This window comes from Ceratotherium simum, chromosome 24 (genome assembly GCF_057802395.1).
Source record: "Ceratotherium simum simum isolate JZ-2026a chromosome 24, ASM5780239v1, whole genome shotgun sequence".
Classification (NCBI taxonomy): domain Eukaryota; kingdom Metazoa; phylum Chordata; class Mammalia; order Perissodactyla; family Rhinocerotidae; genus Ceratotherium; species Ceratotherium simum.
The window spans coordinates 48198267-48221519 of NC_141923.1; the positions used below are offsets into that span (position 1 = coordinate 48198267).

At 42.2% G+C, this 23253-nt stretch overlaps 1 protein-coding gene across 9 annotated transcripts in view; it reads left to right on the forward strand.

Moving 5' to 3' along the window:
• The first annotated feature begins 473 nt into the window (after positions 1-473).
• Positions 474-23253, forward strand: part of DDHD1 (DDHD domain containing 1) — a 107070-nt gene continuing 84290 nt past the window's right edge. For 6 of the 9 annotated variants that reach the window (XR_015556194.1, XR_015556195.1, XM_014784257.2 and 3 more), the window contains exon 1: positions 475-1280. Coding sequence is in view for 7 of the 9 variants with exons in the window: in XM_014784257.2 (XP_014639743.2) it covers positions 533-1280 (748 nt within the window). In the remaining 2 variants the exon portion in view is untranslated. Of the gene's footprint in view, positions 1281-23253 lie in introns of all 9 variants that reach the window. The other 3 variants (XM_087448515.1, XM_087448516.1, XM_014784259.2) reach the window with 2 other exon arrangements.

Genomic DNA, 23253 nt, shown 5'->3' on the forward strand with positions numbered 1-23253 from the left:
GAGTGGTGACGCTAACGTTAGGAATCGGCAGCACGGGGTGGAGCGCGCAATTCTGGAGGGACCAGAACTAGGTGAGCGAGAAGGTCCAGCTTAGGCCGCAGGAGGGCCTGAGGTCACAGAAGGAACGCCAGGGGTACCCGACTTCCGGGCCCCCCTCGACTTGCGGCTCAAGCCTTTGGGCTCACGCCAGGATGCGCGAGACAGCGCCTCTCCCTCTGGGCTCTGAACCCAGACCGGCGGGACCCAAGCGGCCGCACAGGTGGAAGCGAGAGAGGCGGCAGAGCCGCAGGCACCGGGGACGGCCGCGCGTCGGCGCCGACCCCCACGCCGGCCGGAGGGGCGGGGCGGCGGGGCCGGGCTTCCGGGGCGGGGCCGCCCACTGCGGGCCGCGTGACAATAGGGGGCGGGGCGCCGCCGGGCCGGGGTTGGCGATGAGAACTCCCGGCGGAGCGGGCGCGGCGTGCGTGTGGCGGAAGCGCTAGGGTCCCCGGCGCGCGCGGGGCCGGGCGGCCGGCCGGCGGGTCTGCGCGCCATGAACTACCCGGGCCGCGGGTCCCCGCGGAGGCCCGAGCATAACGGCCGGGGCGGCGGCGCCTGGGCGCGGGGCGCGGACGCGGAGCCGGCGTTCGGCGGCGGCGTCTGCTGCTTCGACCGCCTGCCCGGCGGGGACCCGGGCGACGGCGAGGTGCCGCTGGCCCTGCTGCGCGGGGACCCCGGCCTTGGCGACGACGACTACGACTTCAGCCCGGCCGAGTCGGGCTCCTCGCTGAGCTTCTACAGCGAGGGCGAGAGCGGCGGCCCCTCGTCGCTGCACCCGCCGCCGCTGGCGCCGTCGAGCCCGGGGGACGGCGGGGCGGCGGGCGGGGGGCCTGCGGAGAGGCGGCGGCCGCGGCCCGGCGGCGCGGCCGCCCGGCACCGCTACGAGGTCGTGACGGAGCTGGGCCCGGAGGAGGTGCGCTGGTTCTTCAGGGAGGACAAGAAGACCTGGAAGCCCTTCATCGGCTACGACTCGCTCCGCATCGAGCTCGCCTTCCGGACGCTGCTGCAGGCCACTGGCGGCCGGCCCCAGGCCGAAGAGCCGCGCGGCGCCCGCGCGTGCGGCCGGGCCTCCAGCCCCGGGGAGGACGGCGGCGAGGAGCGCGGCTGCGGCTTCTGCCCGCGCGCGGCGGGGCGCGAGCCCGCGCGGGAGGAGCTGGTCCACGTCGAGCGGGTGTGCGTGCGCGGCGGCCTCTACGAGGTGGATGTGACCCAAGGAGAGTGCTACCCGGTGTACTGGAACCGTGAGTAGCCGGGCGGGGGCGGGGGCGGGCCGACACGCGCCGGGGCTCTGGGAGACGCTGAGGCCCGCGTTGGCTCGCGGCGGGACGCAGATTGTGCGGGCAGCGCCGGCAGGTGGATGAATGAGCAGATGGCAGAACCCAAGCTGCCTGGGGGCAGGAGGAGCGGATACGGCCGGGGCAGCGCCTCCTGGTGAGGCGGGTGCTGCTGCCATCCCTGGAGGTGATCCAGGAGCGAGGGCCAGTCCAAAAGGTTTAATTTCGTGGTCCTACCCCAGCCGCGTCCTCCCGGGGATCTGATTCGGTCTCGTTTATCCTGAACGGCCTCTGATTTAAGTAACAGCCTGTCCTCCGGAGTGAGAGTGTCGGAGAGGATCTGCACGAGAATCAACAGTTCAGTTACGGACTCGGGAAAAGAAAATTAATCCCTGGCTGGAAAGGAAAGGAGATAGGTTGTTCCCACCGGATGCGTTCCGGAGAGGTGGAAAGCACTGCGTGAAACGGTTCTGGCGAATGGGTTCGCGCACCCTCTCTGTGGAGTACGCGTTTCGTCCCTTAGGTCCTTGATTACATCTTCGCATTTTTGCCTCTTAACCTTACAAGGCTTATGCCTTGGTTTCTCATCTGTAAAACAGGGATAATTGTATCTCATTTGTTCGGTTGTTGTGGAGATTAAATGAGATAATATACCTGAAGGGTTGGAACTGTCCTTGGCACACATGTGTGATGTAAGTGTTAACAATGGGTCCTTATTCATTAGACAACAACACAGTTAGGTTTGCAATTAAGTTAGATTAAGGAGGAAGGCGGTCAGATATCTGCCGTTGCATGCAAGAAGTGTTATTATATGTAATGTATAGTAGATATTCTATATATAATAGATTCTATCTATTGTATGTGTAATAGATTCTATATATGTAATAGATATTGTATGGTAACAGAAGCTATTGGCCACCAGTAATTTGTAATATACAGTTTTAATTTTTATGGGCCCAGTGTCCTAAATCAAATGTCTTCATTGATTGTCACTAGCCTTAGGTCTTCCATACATCTTACAACATTCTGTCTTGTATTAATTATATGTATTAATGACTTTCTATATGTTTAGCATCTTATGGGCAAAGTCCATCATCTTTATCTTCCATCTCTCATAGGAACTAATGCAGTAAATATTCAATAAATAGGTGTTGAATTGCATGTGACGCTGATAATGTTAAAACATTCATGTGTTAAGCATGAGTCACTGAGATAGCAATTACAACTTGTATCAAACCACCAAGTAAGCATAGCAGGAAATTTAATTTCTTACTACACTTGAAGATGACATTGAAGGCGTTTGTTACCATTTTCACAAGGCCAGATTCATATAGGATCTGTCACATCACTCACTCCTTTTAATTATAAGCTCACTAAGAACAGAATATGCTTGTATTCACTTACTCATTCGTCTATTCATTCATCTCTTTCATTTTTACTGGGTATTTGTATGTGCATAACACGGTACTCTTGTGAAGGCATTAGGAAAGGTGGAAAAAAGGACAATCCCTACCCTTCGGGAGCTTCCCACTTAGTCTTCAGATGACCTAGACATCACTATAGTTTTTTTTTCCTTTGAAGATAGAAGCAAAAGGATTTAGTGGAGCCAGAAAGTTGGATAAAATGCAGGGCGTTCTTGGAGAGGGGCCTGGAAACCCAGAGATAAATCTTACTGTTAGATCAGCCGAAGTATGTTCACCTAGAATACTGTGTGCTTTTCTGGTTTATGATGCTTGCACAGTGCTTAACTGTTTACAAAGTGATTTTTTACATCCATTATGTCATAGTGATATCAAATTAATGCTGACATTCTGTGTATGAAGAAACAGGCTCAGTGAGATTAATGAACTTGTTCAAGGTCACTCAGAAAGTGGTGAAGCAGTCCATGGTCTAGTGGGGGAAGACAGTGCAGTGTCCAGAGAGCGCCTGACCCACCCAAGGACAAGGGTGTCAGGAAAGCTTTCCACATCATGTAAGACTGAATTCTAAAGGATGAGTTTACTCAGCCTTAAGAAATGGGGAGATGGAGGGAAAGGCATTCCAGCCAGGTGGGGTAACATATATGCAAGGACACAGAAGCATGAAACTGCATGGCATTTTGAGGAAATTAGGGCTGCATCTGCAGGGGCCAAGACACACAGGGCAGGTTTGGGTTTTGAACACCACAGAGACAGAGGTGTTTGGTCAGGAATAGGAGGAGATTGTGAAGGGAGCACCTGCCTGTGAATGGTGCGTTTGGGAGAGTAGCTAGAAAAGGAACAAAGGTGGAGATGCAGTGCTAAGGATTTAGACTTTATCCTCCGATTGTCGGAGAGCCATGATTAGTGACAACACAAAGCTTGAATTAGAGAGTTGGAGAATATTATTAGAATGCTAGTGTGATAAATCAAGTGAGAAACAGTGAGGGCCTACAGAAGTTAACCTGAAAGGAAATGAGAACTTGGTCTTCTTGAATCTTCTTTTTCCTAAAGCAGATAGCCAGTAGACCAATTATAGCTTATAAATTAATTTGCATTAACTATCACAAGAGCAACACCTATTTTGATTCCATTTTAGCATTTTCTAAATAGTTTTCTACAAGGTACAATCCTGTGGGTGTCCCAGGCCCTCATATGAGCTACAATGAAAATGCACTACAGTCATGCACCGCTTAACGACGTTTTGGTCAGTGACAGACTGTATGATGGACCGCCTATTCGACGGATGTCCCATAAGATTAGTACTTTGTAGCCTAGGTGTGTAGTGGGCTACACCATCTAGGTGTGTGTAAGTACTCTATGATGTTCACACAGGGACGAAATCACCTAACAATGCGTTTCTCAGGATGCGTCCCCATTGTTGAGTGATGCCTGACTGTGCTGCTTTTTGTCCATAATTTACCACTTCTCACAAAATCCCATGTGGCTTTGCTCTAATTGCTTCTTCAGGTCTCTGTGTGTTATATAAGTTTTCACACCTTCTCAGGAGGGTTCAGTCCTGGTATATGCTCTTCAGCCTTTCTTCAAATGGGAGGACTCTTACGATACTTTGGAGATTTTGAGCTTCTTTCCATTTTACTTTTCTTTTTTTAACCTTTCTGGAAACTTTCTGAATAGTGGTAATGAAAGGTTAAAAAAAAAAAAAAGCCTCAACAAATTCCTACATAGAATGGTGGTACGGTTCCAGTGGCCATTTAGACTTTTGTGACCTCATTGAGCCCACTGCATCTGAGTGTTGCAGCCAACTAGTTAGGTATGCTTAGTCTAAAAGAAAGATGTTAATTTAAATTTACTCTTCTTTTTGAACTCTTACTGGCAGATAAAATTTGAACCAATTTGGGGTACATGAACCAGAAGGGGAACAGAATTTATCTTCTATAGATAGGAAGCCAATATTATTACATATGAAAAAAGTGTTAATTATAGGAAATTTGTTTTTGTTTTATTGTTTTTTAGATATTGTTCTGACTGCATGTAGACATTTTGGATAAAAACATCATTGCTGAGTAATGGCTAAGTGAACTCCCTCGCTCCCTGTGTTCTTCCTAAGCTGCTTGTAGCCTCATAGGCTTGTTTGGAGAATTAATATATAACATCCTTAGAACAATGGTTGGCATGAAGTACGAGGTGTTAACTATATCTGTGTGAACCTCAGAAGACAGTATACTTACTCATAGAACTCATGTGAAGGTTAATAAGGCTGGCCAGTGCAAAATTGTCTAGTACCCAGGGTTTGTTGTTATTGGCCTGTACCTCATCACAGGTAAAAGAATGTGTGTAAAGAATAATAGCAAGAAAGTGGCCAAAGCATGTAGTAATAGCTATAGGAAGGCATATGGAACACTACAGAGATATTGGATGAGTTTAGAATAGTCTCATAGCAGTTCTGATGGTAGTGGTGTGTGCAGTATGAACTAGAGAGTATGTAATTTCCATTCATTGACTAAATTAATAAACTTATTTAATTGACCAAATATTTATATGAGTGTGTAGTTTCCAGAAGCAGTCATTAACTATAAGCCACAGCTTTCTTCCCCTTCCTTCCCCCTATCTGATGTACTTATAAGGTCTACTTGCATTAGTATAATTCCAAACCATTTGCAGTGTCAGACACTGTAGAAATTAACCAGTCTTCATGATATATTGAAGAGAAAATAATATTCCCAATAAAATGAGGTAGAAAAATTAGTGCTGCTTCTGCAAGTACCCAAATTATGTGATTATTAACTTGGTGTAGCTGTAACCATCTGTTACATCTTTTTCATCCAGGGGTTAATAACCTTAATAGTTAATAATCCTTTATGAGGCATAGGGCATCATGGGAAAGTAATGGAGTCCAAGCTGGTAGAAGATATTCTTTCTTGATCAGTTTCTGCCTCCAATAAAGCAGAACTATAGGGAATAGAGACCAGGCATTGACATGACTGACTGAAAAAGCATTGGAGACTTTTATTTTTTACTCTCTTTAACTGCATTATCTCTCACTAGCCCAGCCTGGAAAGCAGTCTTGGGCTGCATTGGAACCCTGGCTGCTCAGGTTTGCATAATTCTGGCAGAAGTCTTCTGAGAAGCCTGTTCTAGATCAAGCTTGCTTTAGACTGTATTTTTCAGTGACCTACTGAAACAGCACAGAGATATGAATGACTAGTGAGTGGTATGTATGGCGAGCAGGGCTTGGCACTACTTGACCAAGGGGTTCAGGACTTTTCTTTCCCTTTGCATTGTACTCTTAGTTTAAAAACTGATCTAATATCAACTATTGATCCACTTTGTTTCTGTATGGCTCAAATGTGAGAATGCATGTTGTGCAGGTGCTTTATATAAATGTTCAGAGTGATTGGTACATTTTTCTTTCCTCCATCTGTCACCCCCTCTTCTTTTCTTTCTTCCTTTACTATTTTGTCATAAAAGAGACCTTTTGTACTCTTCCCTCTTCCAAATTTTATTTCCTGGGTCTTTTATCTCCACATCATGCCCTATAGTTTCTACTTTACTAAGATCTTTGATGCCTGGAACCCTAGGGCTGATCCTCTTCTGTAGAGAGCAAGAAAAAAGCTGCATGTGCTGGTCGTGGAATCCTGAGAGTTATGGACGCTTGGTGAGGAGAGCAGGGGGTAGAAAGGAAAGAGGGAAATAGGCAGCGTATTCACAGGAAGCCCAAGATGAAGATTATTGGCGGAAGACACGGGGAAGTAGGCAGTTCTAGAATCCCTGATCTGGTCAAAGACCTTGATCTTTTCATGAGTGTGATGAGATTTAAACTGTGGGTGTTATCAAGAGAAGCTTCAATACTGATAAAAGATATAGACAGTCTCTTCTTTTTTGCCACAATACATTTCTAAATTAAATATTGAGGAAATTTACTAAATTTAATTCCTCAATTAAAAAATAAAACAAGAGGGCCTGGCCCCGTGGCCAAGTAGTTAAAGTTCCACACACTCCACTTAAGCTTTGTGGGTTCAGATCCCAGGCATGGACCTACTTCACTCACCAGCTATGCTGTGGTGGCATCCCACATACAAAATGGAGGAGGATTGGTGCAGATGTTAGCTCAGGGCTAATCTTCCTCAAGTGAAAAAAGAGGAAGATTGGTAACGGATGTTAGCTCAGGGTGAGTCTTCCTCAGCTAAAAAAAATAAAACAAGGAAAAACATTGTTTATAGCCACTATGTATTACCTACAGTTCTGCTCTTTTGCACCTGCCTTGGTAAAGGGAAATTGTGCCCACAGAAGATGTTGAATCACTGGCAAGTGAGTGGGTTAATGGGATGAAAAGCATAGTACAGATACTTTTTGATACCCCTCGTTTAGGGACAAGTGAAATTCAAGGTGGTGCAAAGTCGGAATTGCCTGTGCCAGAGAACTAAAGAAAAACGGTAGAAATATTGGTATGATTGTATAAAAGTAATTCTGCTTTATGTACGGCTTTCTAATTTTGCCAGATTGCCATACAACAAGAATAAGCTATATACTCATTAATATTTGTTCTAATATCTTATTACATTAAGCTATATCTAGATAATCTTTATGGGCCGGCCCCGTGGCTTAGCGGTTAAGTGAGCGCGCTCCGCTGCTGGCGGCCCGGGTTCGGATCCGGGGCGCGCACCGACGCACTGCTTCTCCGGCCATGCTGAGGCCGCGTCCCACATATAGCAACTAGAAGGACCTGCAGCTATGACGTACAACTATCTACTGGGGCTTTGGGGGAAAAATAAATAAATAAATAAATAAAATTATAGATAATCTTTATAATCATTAACACTGTTTTTTCAAATAAATTCTGTTGAATGATTGTTGGGGGCCAAGCCAGGCTTTGGAAATTACATTGTATTGGTATTTCTATACCCCAAAACCTCAGATATCTGGAAACCTTAGAGAAATATAAATTCCATCTGAATAGATGGCTCTTCCAAATAGTTGAGAGTTAAACTTTTATTTGCTAGAGTATAATTTTAACTATATGAATGGAAATCTCTCTTACTTTACTAACTCCTCCTTTAGCTGCTTCTCAGTGAACCATCATTCTGAACAGTGATGCAGGGTAGCCCTTGAGACACGTGGCAGGGACCAAGAACTGGATGAGTATGCTAAAACGTAAGACTTCTAAATCCTATGCCATGGAATGTACTGCTCAGTAACTTTTGATGGTGTCCAGGGAGCAGAGTTGGAATTACTTCTGAGCCTTGATATACATAGTTAGAGCAATCCCACCTTGTATTTTACTATTTATTACAAATAATCAACTTTTAGTTAGTGTTTTATTGACTGAATACATTGTTTTCTTCCCATTTGATAGAATTGCTTCTAGATAGGCCCAGGGTGTCTCATGTCCACCTGATTCACCCACCTAGACCTTCAGTAAAACTTGCATTTTAACCTCTGGTATATATTTTACCATTAAGTACCCCCAAGTTTGTTTATACTTTGGGAAACAAAATCTTTGCCGTGAGTCAAAAGACAGTCATTGGAGAGAGGGAGTCTACCTGAAAGAGATTGTGGGGACCACTCAGATGAGGAAGGCACTTTCAGTGGCACTCCCTCGTCCATGCTAGCTGTCCGCTGCTGAAATGAACCCTTAGGACATGGCCAGTACTAGATGAGACAGGCGTGCACGTCTGCAAGGCTCGTGAGCAGATACTCGCCTTGCTCGACGTTTTCCTTTTGTAGCTAACCACACTCACTCTTCTTATTTAAAGATTAGCACCACTACCTATGGTTCTGCTCTTTGCCTTTCCAGAAAAATTGAGACCTTATATGTTAGAATATGTTTTTGGATATAGTTGCAGTTTGTTCTTTAACCTGTTTATTATTTAGCTTGTTACATTATTTGGTGTAAACTGCATTATCTATTACACTTTTTTGGTGGGGGAGAAGAGTGTAGCTGTACCTCGTGTATAGTGAATGTTCCTAATCCTGGAATACTGGATTGAGTTGTTTGGAATTCTGATTGCCTGACAGGATTCTGTCTTTTATGGTCAGACCTAGAACCTGTCAAAGTGTATGGTAGGGCACAACATAAAGGATGGACCTGGTTTACAGCATTTGTTTTCAAATCAACTCTTACCCTGCTTCAGCTCATCAGTTTCATCTCTGCTGCCTCCATTTCAGTTCATACCATTTTTTCTAGAGAGGCAGCATTGTGTAGTGTCTATGAATATAAATAACCACTGGAGGCAGACTGGGCCCAAACCCCAGGTCTGCCATATACTATCTGTGTGACTTTGGGCAACTTAAATTCTCTGTGCCTCAGTTTCTTCTTCTGTAAAATATGCATAATAGTGCCTGCCTCCTGGGATTGTTGTAATAAATGAGTTAAAATATTTAAAGATCTTGAAACATCCCATGATGTATAGTAAGTTCTATATAACAGTTAGCTGCTACTATTTCTCCATTTTCCTGCATCTTCTATCCTTTCAAATTTATAATCCACTTGACATTCTTGGCTTTCAGCTCTCCTATTTTGATTTGTAGTCTCCATGCTGACAGCATTTTCTTGGCTGCTATCTTGGTAATTGACTCTCAGTTAGGCACAGCCCTAGAACCCCTATAACTGTTGCCTGCTCTTGTGAGAAACAGTGACTGATTTTTGCCTAGTGTTTCAGACCCCAGAAAGAGCTGTACTGTCGTGAGTCTTCCGGGCTTGGACCCCAGAGGGGTGCACCCATCAGTCTCTGATACATCTACCTGTGGGAAAGGAGGAATTCTTTCCCATACAAGCATTCTGAATTCCTCAGCATCTTCTTGTTTTGGTATGCAGATCCCATCACCAGATGTGGGAGGTGCTAACTCCACCGTAGAAGCTCGTTTAGAACATCTTTACCAGCTACCAGGATTTTTGATACGACAGAGAACTGTACAGCTTTCTAAAAGACTGCTCAATTTTCAGTTGAGGCAGAGCCAGGAATGTTCTTGGTTTTCTGCCGTGTTGGCAAGAAAGAAATGGCCCCTAATTTCTCTTACAGTGGAGACCTCAGCATGAAAACTTTGCGGGGGTTCCTCTTAATAGACCAGCAGTTGAACCAACAGTGGTAGGGATGGCAGCTAGGTTGTGGCACCTAGCGCAAGATCTGGCTTCAAATATGAATCTACCCTTAGTCCAGGGATTTGAAGCAGCCATTCCTTATCCAGCATTGGCAATAAAAGCCAAGTGGGCTCAGAGAACAGATCTTTGTTGTCAAATTCGCTTAGTTGGAATCCTTGATTTACCATAGCTGTATGACTGGGCAGGTTATAATCTCTCTGTGGTCCAGTTTCTCCTTTGTAAATGGGGATAATAATTTCTGCTTCACAGAGTTATTATGAAGATTCCATTGAAATACACATATGTAGAGTGCTTAGCACAGTACCTGGTTCAATAAGTGTTAGCTATTATATTTAAGTCAAGCTGGTATATTGGCTCTTGAACTAGAAGCCTAGCTTCTGGAAATTAGAAAGTGTGTGGTTGACCTGTTTTATTTGTGAAAAAAAAGAGTAGGAGGCTATGCTCTACCAAAATTACTTCAGCCTAAGTTTGATAACCGTATATACACATAATGCGCACATATTCTCCCCCTCCCCCTGCCCCGTATACACATCTATGTGCTCATCTTAAACCTGCTTAATCACGCCCTGAGAGTTCTGGGAATCACAGTGAAGTATCACACTGCAGGGACCTTAATTCCTCCTGAAAACTTTGAGGTTGAACAAAATGAAGACTTTCCAGGTGAAGTGAGGATGGTGGAATACTGCTTAGCCTCTGAAAAGCCTCTGCTGGGTTCCCTTGCCTGTGGAATGGCATCCTGTCTTAGACCAGTAGTTCCGCAGATTTCATTGAGCCTAACAGTCACTGGGAAGATTGTTAAAAATGTAGATTCTCAGATCTCACCCTTGGAGATGAGATTAAAGAGATCTGAGCCTGGGGCCTCAGAGATCTGAGCCTGGGGCCTCAGAATCTACATTTTTTTTTAATAATTTTATTTATTTATTTTTTTTCCCCCAAAGCCCCAGTAGATAGTTGTATGTCATAGCTGCACATCCTTCTAGTTGCTGTATGTGGACGCAGCCTCAGCATGGCCAGAGAAGCAGTACGTCAGTGCACACCCAGGTTCCGAACCCAGGCCGCCAGCATCCGAACGCGAGCACTTAACCGCTAAGCCACGGGGCTGGCCAGAATCTACATTTTTAATAGTATCCCAAATAATTCTGATTGCAAGGGTTTTATAGACCTCATGTTGATAATAGTTAGTTCATTAATTCCTCCAGTCTAAATGGCTTAAAGCTACCTCATCTTGAGTTGTCTTCACTTAGACTCAGAGAATTACCAGTTCAGCCAGTACAAAGTTGCATTTCAAGGGGTTCTAGAGGAACTAGCCTTCAGCCCACAAATTGGTGTCTTATTTCATCTCTGTTTTTCTTTCACCTACCTATTTCTGCTCTGTACTTCCAATTTAAAACTTCTATATCCTTATTAATTTTCTGTCTACTCATTCTAGCAATTATTGAGAAGGAAGATATAGTCCCCCACTACATGGGGGGATTTATTTATTTATTCTTTTAGTTCTGTTGGTTTTTGTTCATGTGTTTTGAAGCTCTGTTATTAGATATGTACACATTTGGGATTGGTATAGACTTTTGATGAAATAGTGCCTTTATCATTTTGAAATGTCCCCCTTTGTCTCTGGTTTATTGTATTGAAGTCTATTTTGATACAGTTTAGCTACTTCCAACTTTCTTTTGATTCGTATTTGCATGATATATCTTTTCCTGTCTTTTTACTCTTAAACCTGTATGTGTCGTTATCTATCTATTGGATGTTGTTTTTTAAAATCCATTCTGACAATTTCTGTATTTTATTTGGTGTTTTAGGCCATTCACATTTAATATGATTAATGCTGTTTGAGTTTAAATTGACCATCCATCCTGCTGTTTGTTTTGTATTTGTCCCATTTATTCTTTGTTCCTTTTTTCCCCTCTTTTCCTTCCTTCTTTAAGATTATTTGGCATGATTCTCTTTTATTTCCATTATTAGCTTTTAGGGATACTTTTTTCATATTTATCCTGGTTAGTGTTCTCTGGGCTTTTTGGATTCCAATTTTATATATATATATATAAAAGATCATTTGATATTGTCCACCAGCTCTTGGATGCTCTGTTCTGTTTTTTAATTTTTCTACCACTCTTTTTTTTCCTTTGTGTTTCAGTTTTGGTGATTTCTATTGATTTATCTTCAGGTTCACTGATTCTTTCCACAGCTGTGTTGAGTCTACTGATGAACCCATCAAAGGTATTATCTCTTTTTCTGTGTTTTTAATTTCTAGCATTTTTTATTCTTTCTTATAGTTTCCACCTCTGTGCTGAAATTATCCATCTGATGATACATGTTGCCCACCTTTTCTACTAGAACCTTTAGCATGTTAATCATAGTTATTTTAAATTCTCTAATAGTTCCAACATCTGGAACATGATCTGGTTCTGTTGATTGTTTTGCCTGTTGACAGTATAGTTTGTTCTATTTTTTCTTCTTCTTGGTTTTCGTATGTCTCAATTTTTTGTTGAAAACTGTACATCTTATGTAGGACAGTAGAGTATTTATGCCTAGACATAGGCACAGCTTGTCTTTTGCTAGGTCTTTAGTGTGGGAGGTTGATCAGTCTAGTTGGGAGTTGAGCTGGGGTTTGTGTTTTGTTACTACAATAGTTACTATCAGTGCACCACAGGCTTCAAATTCCCCTAGCGTTACCTTGTGTTTAGATGGGGCTTGGTTTGCTAGAGGGATTTTCTCCATGCTCTTCCCACCCCCCTGCAGTGGATTAAATGCTTGCTATATTGGTGACGATAGTGGGAATAGGAATGGAGAAGGGACATTTCTATTGTTCTGATCCATCTTCATTCTTAGGCATGGTGTCTCTGAGTCTTAAGAGTGGGGCCTTCTCAGTGATTCTCCTACCCAAGCTATAGGAGGCCTCATGGTCTAGACCCAGGACAGTGTCCTGCCCCTACACCAAGGGCAGTTTGTTTTTCCTATTGCCTTTTCCCAGCTGATATGAGTCTTCATCTGTGCCCTGAACACAGGAGCATTTGCTGCCCTTCTAGCAGCAGCTTAAGGTTTTTGTTCCATAGGTGAGGTAGGAAGGTTCCAGGCAAGGCTTCACTCATTTCCTACAGCTGGTGCTATGCCTCTTCCCTAGCCCTGCACCACTGAGGGATATTTCTTCAGGTTTTTCACCCTTCCCCTGTTTTTCTCATGAGTTCCTGGTGAAATCTTTGGAGAAGAATGTGCAGAGGGGTGCAATTTCCCTTTGTATCTGAAGACCCAGGGCCTCTATACTTTCACTGTAGCCCACATTTGACCTTTAGCAATTTGTTAAAAATTTTAGCTGAGATCTTTTTACTGGCTTATGTGACATCTGGTGTCTACCCTCAGTAAGCAAGTGCTCACGTCTTGTTTCTTCCTGTCTGTTCTTAAATATCATATTAGTTAGTTGCCCTGTGACCTCAGATCTCTGAAGGATTTAAGAAAAATCATAATTTTGCAAATTAAATGTGTTTTTGTTTTAAGGGTAGGAGCAACAATCTTTCAGCTTTCTACATCCTAAGCAAAGGCTGAAATTCAGTTATACTTTTTTGTATGTGTGATTGCTCTAGGATTTTCAGTATACATCTTTAACTTGTCAGTCTAGCTTCAAAAATTATTTTGTCATTTCATGTAGAGTGAAAGAATCTTATTAGTGTACTTCCATTTACCCCCTCACGGCCTTTTTGCTATTATTTTATACATTGTACTTCTACATGTGTTATAACCTTCAAAATATTTTTAAGTAGTCGGTTTTGAAAAGAGATTTCTTTAAGTGAGGGAAAAAGGTCTTATATTTACCAGATATTTGTCATTTGTTGTTCTTCATTCCTTTATGTAGATTCAAATTTCCATCTAGTATGGAAATTTCCATCAAGTTCTTCTGCTTGAAGAACTTTAATGTTTCTCATACTGCAGATCTACTGGTGATAAATTCTCTTAGCTTTTGTCTAAAAAAGTATTCCTCTCTCATTTTTGAAAGATATTTTTGCTGGATGTAGAATCCTAGGTTGGCATTTTTTTTTCTTTCAGAACTTTAAACTTGTCACTCCATTATCTTTCACTTGTATAGTTTTTGGTGAGAAGTTTGCTGTTACTTTTGTCTTTCTTCTTGTACATGTCATCTGTTTTTCTGGCAGCTCTGCCCCACCCCCTGGCTTTATTGATAATTTTCTGCAATTTGATTGTGGTGTGTCTTGGTGTGGTTTTCTTCATATTTCTTCTGCATAGGATTTGTTGAGATTGTAGAAACTGTGAGTTTATAGTTTTCATCAAATTTGAAAACTGTTTGGCTCTTATTTCTCTGAATTTTTTTTCTGTTCACCCTACCCCTTTTCTGGAATCCCTACTACATGTATGTTAGTCTGCTTGATATTGTCACACAGCTCTGTTCCCTTTCTTTTCAGTTTTTTCCTCTGTGTTTCATTTGGTTTCTCTTGTTAGGTTTCTATTGCTATGTTATTGAATATGTTCTATTGCTATGTTATAAACTTTAAGAAGTTCATTGATCTTTTCTTCTGCAATGTCTAATCTGCCGTGGATCTCATTTGGTATATTTTTCATTTCTGATATTGTGTTTTCCATCTCTAGAAGTTCAGTTTAGGTGTTTTTTTTTGTATCTTCCATTTCCTTTCTCATCATGTTTGTGTTTTCCTTCTGTTGTATGCTGGATTTGTAGGATTCCTTTACTATTGTGGGGCTTTGTTCTAGTACACAGTTAAGTTACTTCAAATTAGTTTGATCCTAATCAAGGCTTTCTTCTGAGCTTTATTAGAGTGGTCAGAGCAGCCTTTAATTTGGGGATAATTTATCCCCACTACTGAGGCAATAGCTTTCTGAGGACATTACTCAGTGCTGAGGCCGCGTTCCACATACAGCAACTAGAAGGATGTGCAGCTATGACATACAACAATCTACTGGGGCTTTGGGGCGGGGGGGCGGGGGGGAATAAATAAATAAATAAAATCTTTAAAAAATATATTGTTGGAGATTACTAATTTAAACTGATTGGGAACTAGTGGTCACTTCTGAGCATTTTGCTTCACCATAATAACCTGAACTTTTTAAAAAATACATATTTCTGGACCCTATTTCCAGAGACTGTGGTTTATTAAGTGTGTAGGAAGAAATCTGAAAAATCTATCTTTTAATTTAATTCCTCAAATGATTCTGATAATCGACCAAGTCTGAGAACCACAGGTTAAAACCATGGAAAACATGTATAGAAAGAGAAGATAAGTAGAAGATAAGCTACACAGGTTTAAATGACACTCTGCTGATTCTAAAAGTTCCAACTATGTTATTTCATATTCTTTTGTTTTTAATAATCTGTTAGACTGACTATAGTCAATATTGAATTGATTGTCTTCACTAAGCTAAAATTAACATTAAAAGTTCAAAAGTCTGGGGGCCAGCCCAGTGGCGTAGTGGTTAAGTTTGCACACTGCGCTTCAGTGGTCCAGGGTTCACAGGTTCAGATCCCGGGCACAGATCTATGCATTGCTCATCAGGCCATGCTGTGGTGGCATCCCATATGCAAAGTAGAGGAAGATGGGCACAGATGTTGGCTCTGGGATAATCTTCCTCGCAGAAAGAGGAGGATTGGCAGTGGATATCAGCTCATGGCCAATCTCCCTGACCAAAAAAAGAAAAAAAAAATCAAAAGTCTGTTTTAATGTTATATATTCCATTTTGGGCACAGATTTCTCTCTCATATGTATACAGATTATAGGGAACATTTTTTTTTTGTCGTTTTGTTTTGTTTTGTTTTTTGTGTGTGTGAGGAGGACCAGCCCTGAGCTAACATCCATGCCAATCCTCCTCTTTTGTTTTGCTGAGGAAGACTGGCCCTGGGCTAACATCCGTGCCCATCTTCCTCCACTTTATATGGGATGCCGCCACAGCATGGCTTAAGAAGCGATGCATCGGTGCGCGCCCGGGATGCAAACCTGCGAACCGCAGGCCGCCACAGCGGGCCGCGCGCACTTAACCGCTTGCGCAACCGGGCCGGCCTATAGGGAACATTTTTTGACTAACAAAGAGAAAACCTTTTTCCCTAAGCATGTAAAATTCTGCATTGCCCAGATCCACCAAAATATTAACCTTGGAAGACTAAAGACAAAAATGGCGTATGATTTAAAGCCTGTTCTCCATTTTGAAATGAAGAGATTGCCAACAACATCTAAAATCTGCCTTCTGTGAATCAAAATTTGAAAAAAGGATGAAAATGTAATGTGAATGCCTGAAAGGATCATGTAATAAAAACTTTTGAGGACTGTTATGGGCTGAATTGTGTCCCCGTACAAACTCAGGTGTTAAAGCCCTAACCATCACTACCTCAGAATGTGCTGGGATTTGGAGATAGGGCCTTTAAAGAGATGGGTAAGTTAAAATGAAGTATTATGGGTGGGCCCTAATCCAGTCTGACTGGTGTTATGAAGAGGAGGAAATTTGGACACACAGAGACTGCAGGGATGCTTGCACAGAGAAAAGGCCCTGTGAGGACACAGCTCAAGGAGGCAGCCAGCCGTCTGCAAGCCACGGAGAGAGGCTCAGGAGAAACCAGCCCTGCAGCCACCTTGATCTTGGACTTCTAGCCTCCAAAGCTGTGAGAAAATAAGTTTCTCTTATTTAAACCACCCAGAATGTGGTATTTTGTTGGTACGGCAGCCCTGGCAAACTAATACAAGGACAGTAAACCACTTATTCAACTTTACAGTTACACTAATGAAGGACTAAGAAGTACATGCAGGTTTTAAAACCCTTCTGGCCTTGTTTTTTGAATCAAAAGAAGCAAACAGTACTTAGGGTATAATTGTATTGTCCAGAGTTTCTTACCTCTATGAAATTGGTTTAAACTTGGTGAGTGGTAAATTTTATTGACAGGAGCTCTCACCTAAATGTAATTTAGTGTTCTTAGTGTAATTGTTACTTTCAGATGTGATCCCAGGTATAATTTGACGTCTGTGTATTTTATAAGGTAGAATTTTGTATGATTGCTAACTACTAACCCAAATTTGCAATTATAACATTGTAACCAAGCTAAATGAAGATTAGAATAATGATTAGTTACTTGTGTCCTACATTATTCCTCTAGATTATAGTTCTTATCTAGTGAATGAGCAAGTGTTCAGGTATTCAAATGAAAGGTAACATTTTGATGACTAGTTCCTGATTTATTGCCTTTCCTTCCGTTTACCAATTAAACATTATTATTTTTATACTAACTGTGATTTTATTTTATCACCCACCTTCTGAGAACTGTCAGTTTATTATTTTTGATTGATTTTATTATGAAATATCTCAAGTATATACAAAAGTCTAGGTAACATAATCAGTACTCTCCCTCACTTAGCTTAAGAAATTAAATGTTACAGATATAATCAAAATCTCTTCTTTGACTCCTGTCATTCCCCTTTCTTCAATCCAAAAGTAACCACCCTCCTAAACTTGCTGTTTATTCCCATGCATTTTTTAGATTATTAGGTTATTGTTCCCATTGGCTTTTTTTTTTTTTTTTTTTTTTTGGCTTTTTTAACTTGATATAAATAGTGCCGTTCTGTTTGTATCCTCCTGCGATTTGCTTTCTGGCTCAGGGTAGGTTTCGACATTTATCTACATGGACACCTGCAACTCCACACTCTCTCTTCACTGTGTGTAGTAGTACTTCGTTGTATGCATATACCACAGTTTGTTCTCCTCTTTGGACACTTAGGTTGTTTGCGATGTTTTGCTATTATAAAGAGTGCTGTAATAAAAGTTTTTAAATATATCTCCTTGTGCAAATGTGCCAGCATTTCTCTCGCGTATGTATCTAGGAATAGAACTGTTTCAAATTCCATCTCTCTGATTACCAGTGAATCTGAGCGTATTTCATGGCATAGGTTTACTGACTATTTGTGTTTCCTCTTCTGTGCAGATCTTGTTATATCAGGTAGAGTCCAATCAGGAGACAGAAACCACACAGTGATTTCAACAGAGAAAGCATAAGATAAAGAATTATTAACAGAGAAATGAAGTCGCAGGGCAAGAAGACCTCTATGAAGAAGACAGAAATAGCAGGTGCAGGTAGCAGCCACCACCCCTCGGACGAGATAGAGCACCCAAGGAAAAGGTCGTTTCCTCACAGGGCTCAGAGTCTGACCTTATTGGAGAGTGTGGCAGTGGTCATTAAGCTGCTGCCCCCTGGAGTGCTGGGGGAGCCTTCCACAGGCAGCTGCCTGCCCTGGGAATGCACCTCAGCTCCTGAGGGATGTGGGAGAAGTAGTCCAAGGGGAGGTGCCCAGCAGGTGACTTTCCACTGTGAAACTGCCTCAGAGGTTGTGTGCAGGAAGCTGCCCACAGGAGAGCGGCACTGCTGAGAAATACAGTGCACACCCTGCAGGAGCCCAAAAAGGGAGCACCTTGGACTAGAGAGAGAACCCTTCCTCCTCCTGTTTACAGGGTAGTTGGTAGGAATAGTTCCACAGTACATTAGGCACAGAATGATGTAAATAGGCCTTTGTGGGGCTGATCTGGGACCCTAGCCACCATTTATGGCATTCATTCTATGACGGGTATATTCAGGGTTCCCAGACAGGAAGTTTACAACAAACCTTAAGAATGAATGACAAAGTATTTTTCTTAACCTTCCACCTTTTTCTTTTCCATCCTCATCTCTCATATCTCCTTCACCTTTTCTTGTGTCTTCTACTTTTCTTATATCTAATCCTTGCTTATTTCTTCTTCCCCTGAATACCAGTATCCCACCATTCCTGTTGTCCCTTACTCTGTGACTTACTATCTCTTTAAGTCCTGGGTGATCAGATTTGTTCTGTAAGTTTCTAGAGCAGTGAATTATAGGCATGCCTTGGTCCCCAAGTGGGGAAAGCAGTAGGGGCATAGCTAAGCTGGAGGAAAAGGGTCCAGACTGCCTCTCTGCACATCCCATAGCCCTGTGAAAAGTTTGTCTCTGGTCCCTGTCTGCAGTCTGTTGTGTAACAGTGGGGCCAGATCTCACCATTCTATTAACTACAAAGTGAAGTGACATTTTAAATATATATGTATGTAAGTCCATGTCAGTTAGCCTGAGATTCTGCTACATATGATAAAAAGCCAAAATAACTGTGGCTTAAACACAAAGGGGCGTATGTCTCTCCACGTAAAAGAAGTGTAGCTGTCTAGAGTTCAGGGCTATGTGGTAGCTCCACTGAAACCAGAGACAGAGGCTCCTTCTGTTAATTCAGCTTTCCGTCCTTTGTAAGAGAGCTTCAGGAGCTCGAGACAGAGAGGTAGCAGAGACAAGGGGGAAAGGTCAAAGGGGTTTACCACTGGTGATCCTGCTGGATCCTCTCACCCAAATTCAATCACATGACCAAACCTAGCTGTACAAGGAGACTAAAGATAGTCTTTTAACTGAGCATATTGCTTCCCTGAATAAGTTGGTATTCTGTTATAAGGAATAGGGAGAGAATAGATATAGGATAGGCATCTAGCAGTTTCCAAAATGTGTAATCTTTATTTTTCCTGAATGTATTAGGGTTCTCCAGAGAATAAAAGAGATTATAAGAAATTGGCTCATGCAGTTATGGAGGCTGGCAAGTCCAAAATCTGCAGAGGTGATGTCCCAGTTCAAGTTTGAAGGCCAGTAGGCTGCTGTTAAAACTAACAGAGCCAGTGTCTCTGTTCAGAGGCCATAAGACAGGAAGAGCTGTCTGTTTCAGTTTGAAGGCCATCAGGCAGAGTTCCCTCTTATTTGAGGGAGGGTCAGCCTTTTGTTCTGTTCAGACCTTCAACTGACTGGATGAGGCCCACCCATACAGTGGAGGATGGAGAGCAATCTGCTTTACTCAGTCTACTGATTTAAATGTTAGTGTCATCCAAAAACACCCTCACGGAAACACCCAGAATGTTTGAGCAAATGTCTGGATACACTGTGGCCCAGTCAAGTTGATACATAAGATTAACCATCACACTGAATGTAAAACTAAAATGTGTAGTGTAAACATACCAAACCATTTATAATGTAGAAACAGAAAATTCCCTATGTCCTCATCTAGAGGTATCTGTTAATAACAGCTTTTTCTCCACTTATTTTCAGGACATATACCCAATGTATATATTTTACAAAAACAGGACTATACTGTTTATACATATGTATGCACATGCACATATATGTATACATGTAGTGCTGTGATTTAGTCTTTTCATTTTTATTCTAGACATTATTCCTTGTCAGTAAATACAGACCCCTACTTCTTCTGAACATTACTTCACTATCAATGTGTTATCCATTCATGTTTTAATTTATTTAATGAATATTTTTAACACCTAGTATGTGCCAAACAACATTTGTATGTCCAGTCCCCTATTGGTAGAAATTTAGGTCATTTTGTTTGTTTTTATTCTTTTGTTTTCTGTCGTAACAATGCTGAGGTAAACATCTTTGTACTATATTTTTAGACATTTTTGCAAGAGTTTCTATAGAGTATATTTCTAGAATTGCTCTGTAAAAAGATACCAGTGTTTTAGGTTTTAAAAGGTAGTGCTAGCCCAGAGTTTCTCAACCTTAGCACTGTTGACATTTTGAGCCAGATAATTAATTCATTGTTGCTGGGCAGGAGGAGTGGAGTGGGGGAGCTGTTCTGAGCATTGTAGGATGTTTAGCAGCATCCCTGGCCCATGCCAGTAGCACCATTACTACCCCCCCAGTTATGACAATCAAAATTGTCTTCAGACATTGCCAGATGTCCCTTGGAGGAGCAGAAGCGCTACACTAGCCCTTCTCTCTTTTCCTCCTCCCACGAAATATAGACAGCCTGGCATTGTGATGTCAGAGCCCAAGCTGAGTGAAGAGGCATCCAGCTGAGGAGCAGCCTAGTGTGGGATGCTGGAGGCCAAGTGGGGTGAGGAGGGGTGATGGCCTGCTGTGGGAAGTCAGAGCTCAAGCAGGGTTCGGGGGGTGTCCAGGCACGAGGGCAGCCTGGCATGGGGTGTTCTGAGCCTGAGCCAGGATGAAAAGGATGTCCATTTTGGTGAGGCAGGGACAATCCTCTCCAGTCCAAAAAAGAGAGTTCTTCATTTATATGACTAAAAGCGCATTTAGGGTGGTTTCCCAGCATGAGAGCTTAGTCTCGGTGGAGATCCATTACTGGCTTGATGGTTTAATAACTCACAGCATATAATTAGGGTTTGTTGGCTGATGTCTCTATATTATTCAGAATTGTTTTAATGGTAGGAGTAGCCATGCCAAGAACATGGGTCACAGCTATCTGATGTTAATCTGTCAAGTACTTTAAGCATAAAAATAATCCCATCTTTGTAACTGATTCTTAGAAACATAATACTGAGCCAAAGAAGGCAAATAAAAAGTACACATTACATGATTCCATTATGTAAGTTATTAAAAATCAAAACTAGTCTGTGGTGCTAAAGGTTAGGATTATGTTTGCCCCTGGTGAGGGTGAGGAGAAGCACCTGGCAGGGAGGTGCGAGAAGGGGCTTCTGACGTGCTGACTGTTGTCTTTCTTCACCTGGGCGGAGTTAACATGTAAAAAGCCATTGAGCTGTGTGCTTATGATTTGTGCACTTTTCTGTATGTCATCCTTCAACAAAATGTTCACCCCAAAATATCCCTTATTCTTTTGTTCTTGGAAAGTAATCAGGCTCTTTCCTCTGAATCAGATAATTTTGAGAAAACAGAATGTTTATGGCTGACAGACCCTGCAGCATAAACCAACTAAACAGATTGGCAAGTACCACTCAAACTGAGGAAGGCCCAGTTAGGAGCACTAATGAAAGTGCTCAGTCTACCAAACTTGCCAACCAGTGGGGCAATGCTGCGTGAGTGCTTGTTCAGCAACATTCAGCGTACCGTTGTTGAAATCATACTTTATGACAGATACTCTTATCTTTTAGATTCTAGAGACACGTGGCCATAGTGCCTATGTCCAGGGATCCCATAGAAGTGAGGAAGACTAAGCAGTTAGAATACAGTAAGATAAACACTGATAGTTGTGCGCAGAGCTAATTCAAGGGCATCACAGAGAAGGGAAGGTGACAATAGGCTTCCTGAAGGAATTAAGTATAAAAGCTAAATAAAGGGAACAGGGACAAGCATCCTAAATAGAAGGAACAGCACACGCAGGATACAGAAGTAAGACTCAGCACAACACATTCAGGGAACTGTCGTTGTTGGCGTGGAAAGCACGGGGACCGTCAGCATTAATTATCTTATGGGTCCCCAGACCCTACGCTACTGCCTGGTTCGTGGTAGACATTCAGACATTAGTTAGATGAGTAAATACCTAAAATAACATCAGGTATTTGAAGAGGTAGTCTAAGGAAAGATCACAAAGAGTTTATAAGCCATCCTGAGAAGCTCAAAGTTTATGTGGAGGGCAGTGAAGAGCCGTGCAAGAATTTAAGTATTAGAATAACATGATTGGTGGTATTTTAGAAAGGTTTTCTGGCAACTCTATGAAAGATAGATTGAGTTTCTAAAGAGGAGAGAGAAAGTTAAGGGAATTGTGTGTGTGTTTGTGCATCTACTTATACATATGCTTGTGAGCAGGCATTTGGTAGTGGTGGTGAGAGTGTCATAGAGTTAAAGCTAGGGATACTAAGTTTAGATAGGAAGTTTCTGAAATAAAACAGGTAGGAATGATAAGAGTGTGAATTAAGACATGGACTGTAGGCCTGATGAGTGAGGGATGAATTTGAGGGTGATTTATGAGATACAATAAACAGTACTTAGCGTGTCTAGTTAGAGCTGCAAGAAGCATGTGACGAGGAGCTATCGTGGATGACTCCCCGATTTCTGTCTTGGGTGACCAGCTGAATCCTGTCAGCACACCATTCACTCTGATAGGGAATACAGGCAGAGTGACAGGTTTGTGTTCTGTTTTTTGGATTTTTCCAGAAATCTGGTGTGTTCCATGGCTGTTAGTGATTCTGGTAACTGTTGATCTCTCCACTAGGAGATGGTTAGTTGGCAGTTCAATATTTGGATCTAGAGTTCAAGACAGAGGCCTGAACCAGAAAGATGTAGTACTTGACAGCATTACTCGTGGAATTTAAAGCTGAGGTAGAGCAAAGTAACATAATATTATATGTCAACTACATGTCAGTAAAAAAAAAATAGTAAAAAATAAAAATAAATAAAGCTTAGGTAAAGCTCCCAAAACATCTATCCAAAGAATACATGTTTAGATTTATTAGGCTCAAGAGAGGAAAAGATGTGGGAGTACAGATGTGTGCTATAAACTTGTTTTACTCTTTTTAACTCTGCTTTTTATTTCCATGATTTTTATGGGGAAACATGGTTGGCCCTAGTTTGTAAGTCTCATAATAGACTGGCAATATAAAATTTCCCAAATTATTTATTTTAAAATTACCAACACAACTAAATTGCTTGTATTTCTTGGGGAGAGAG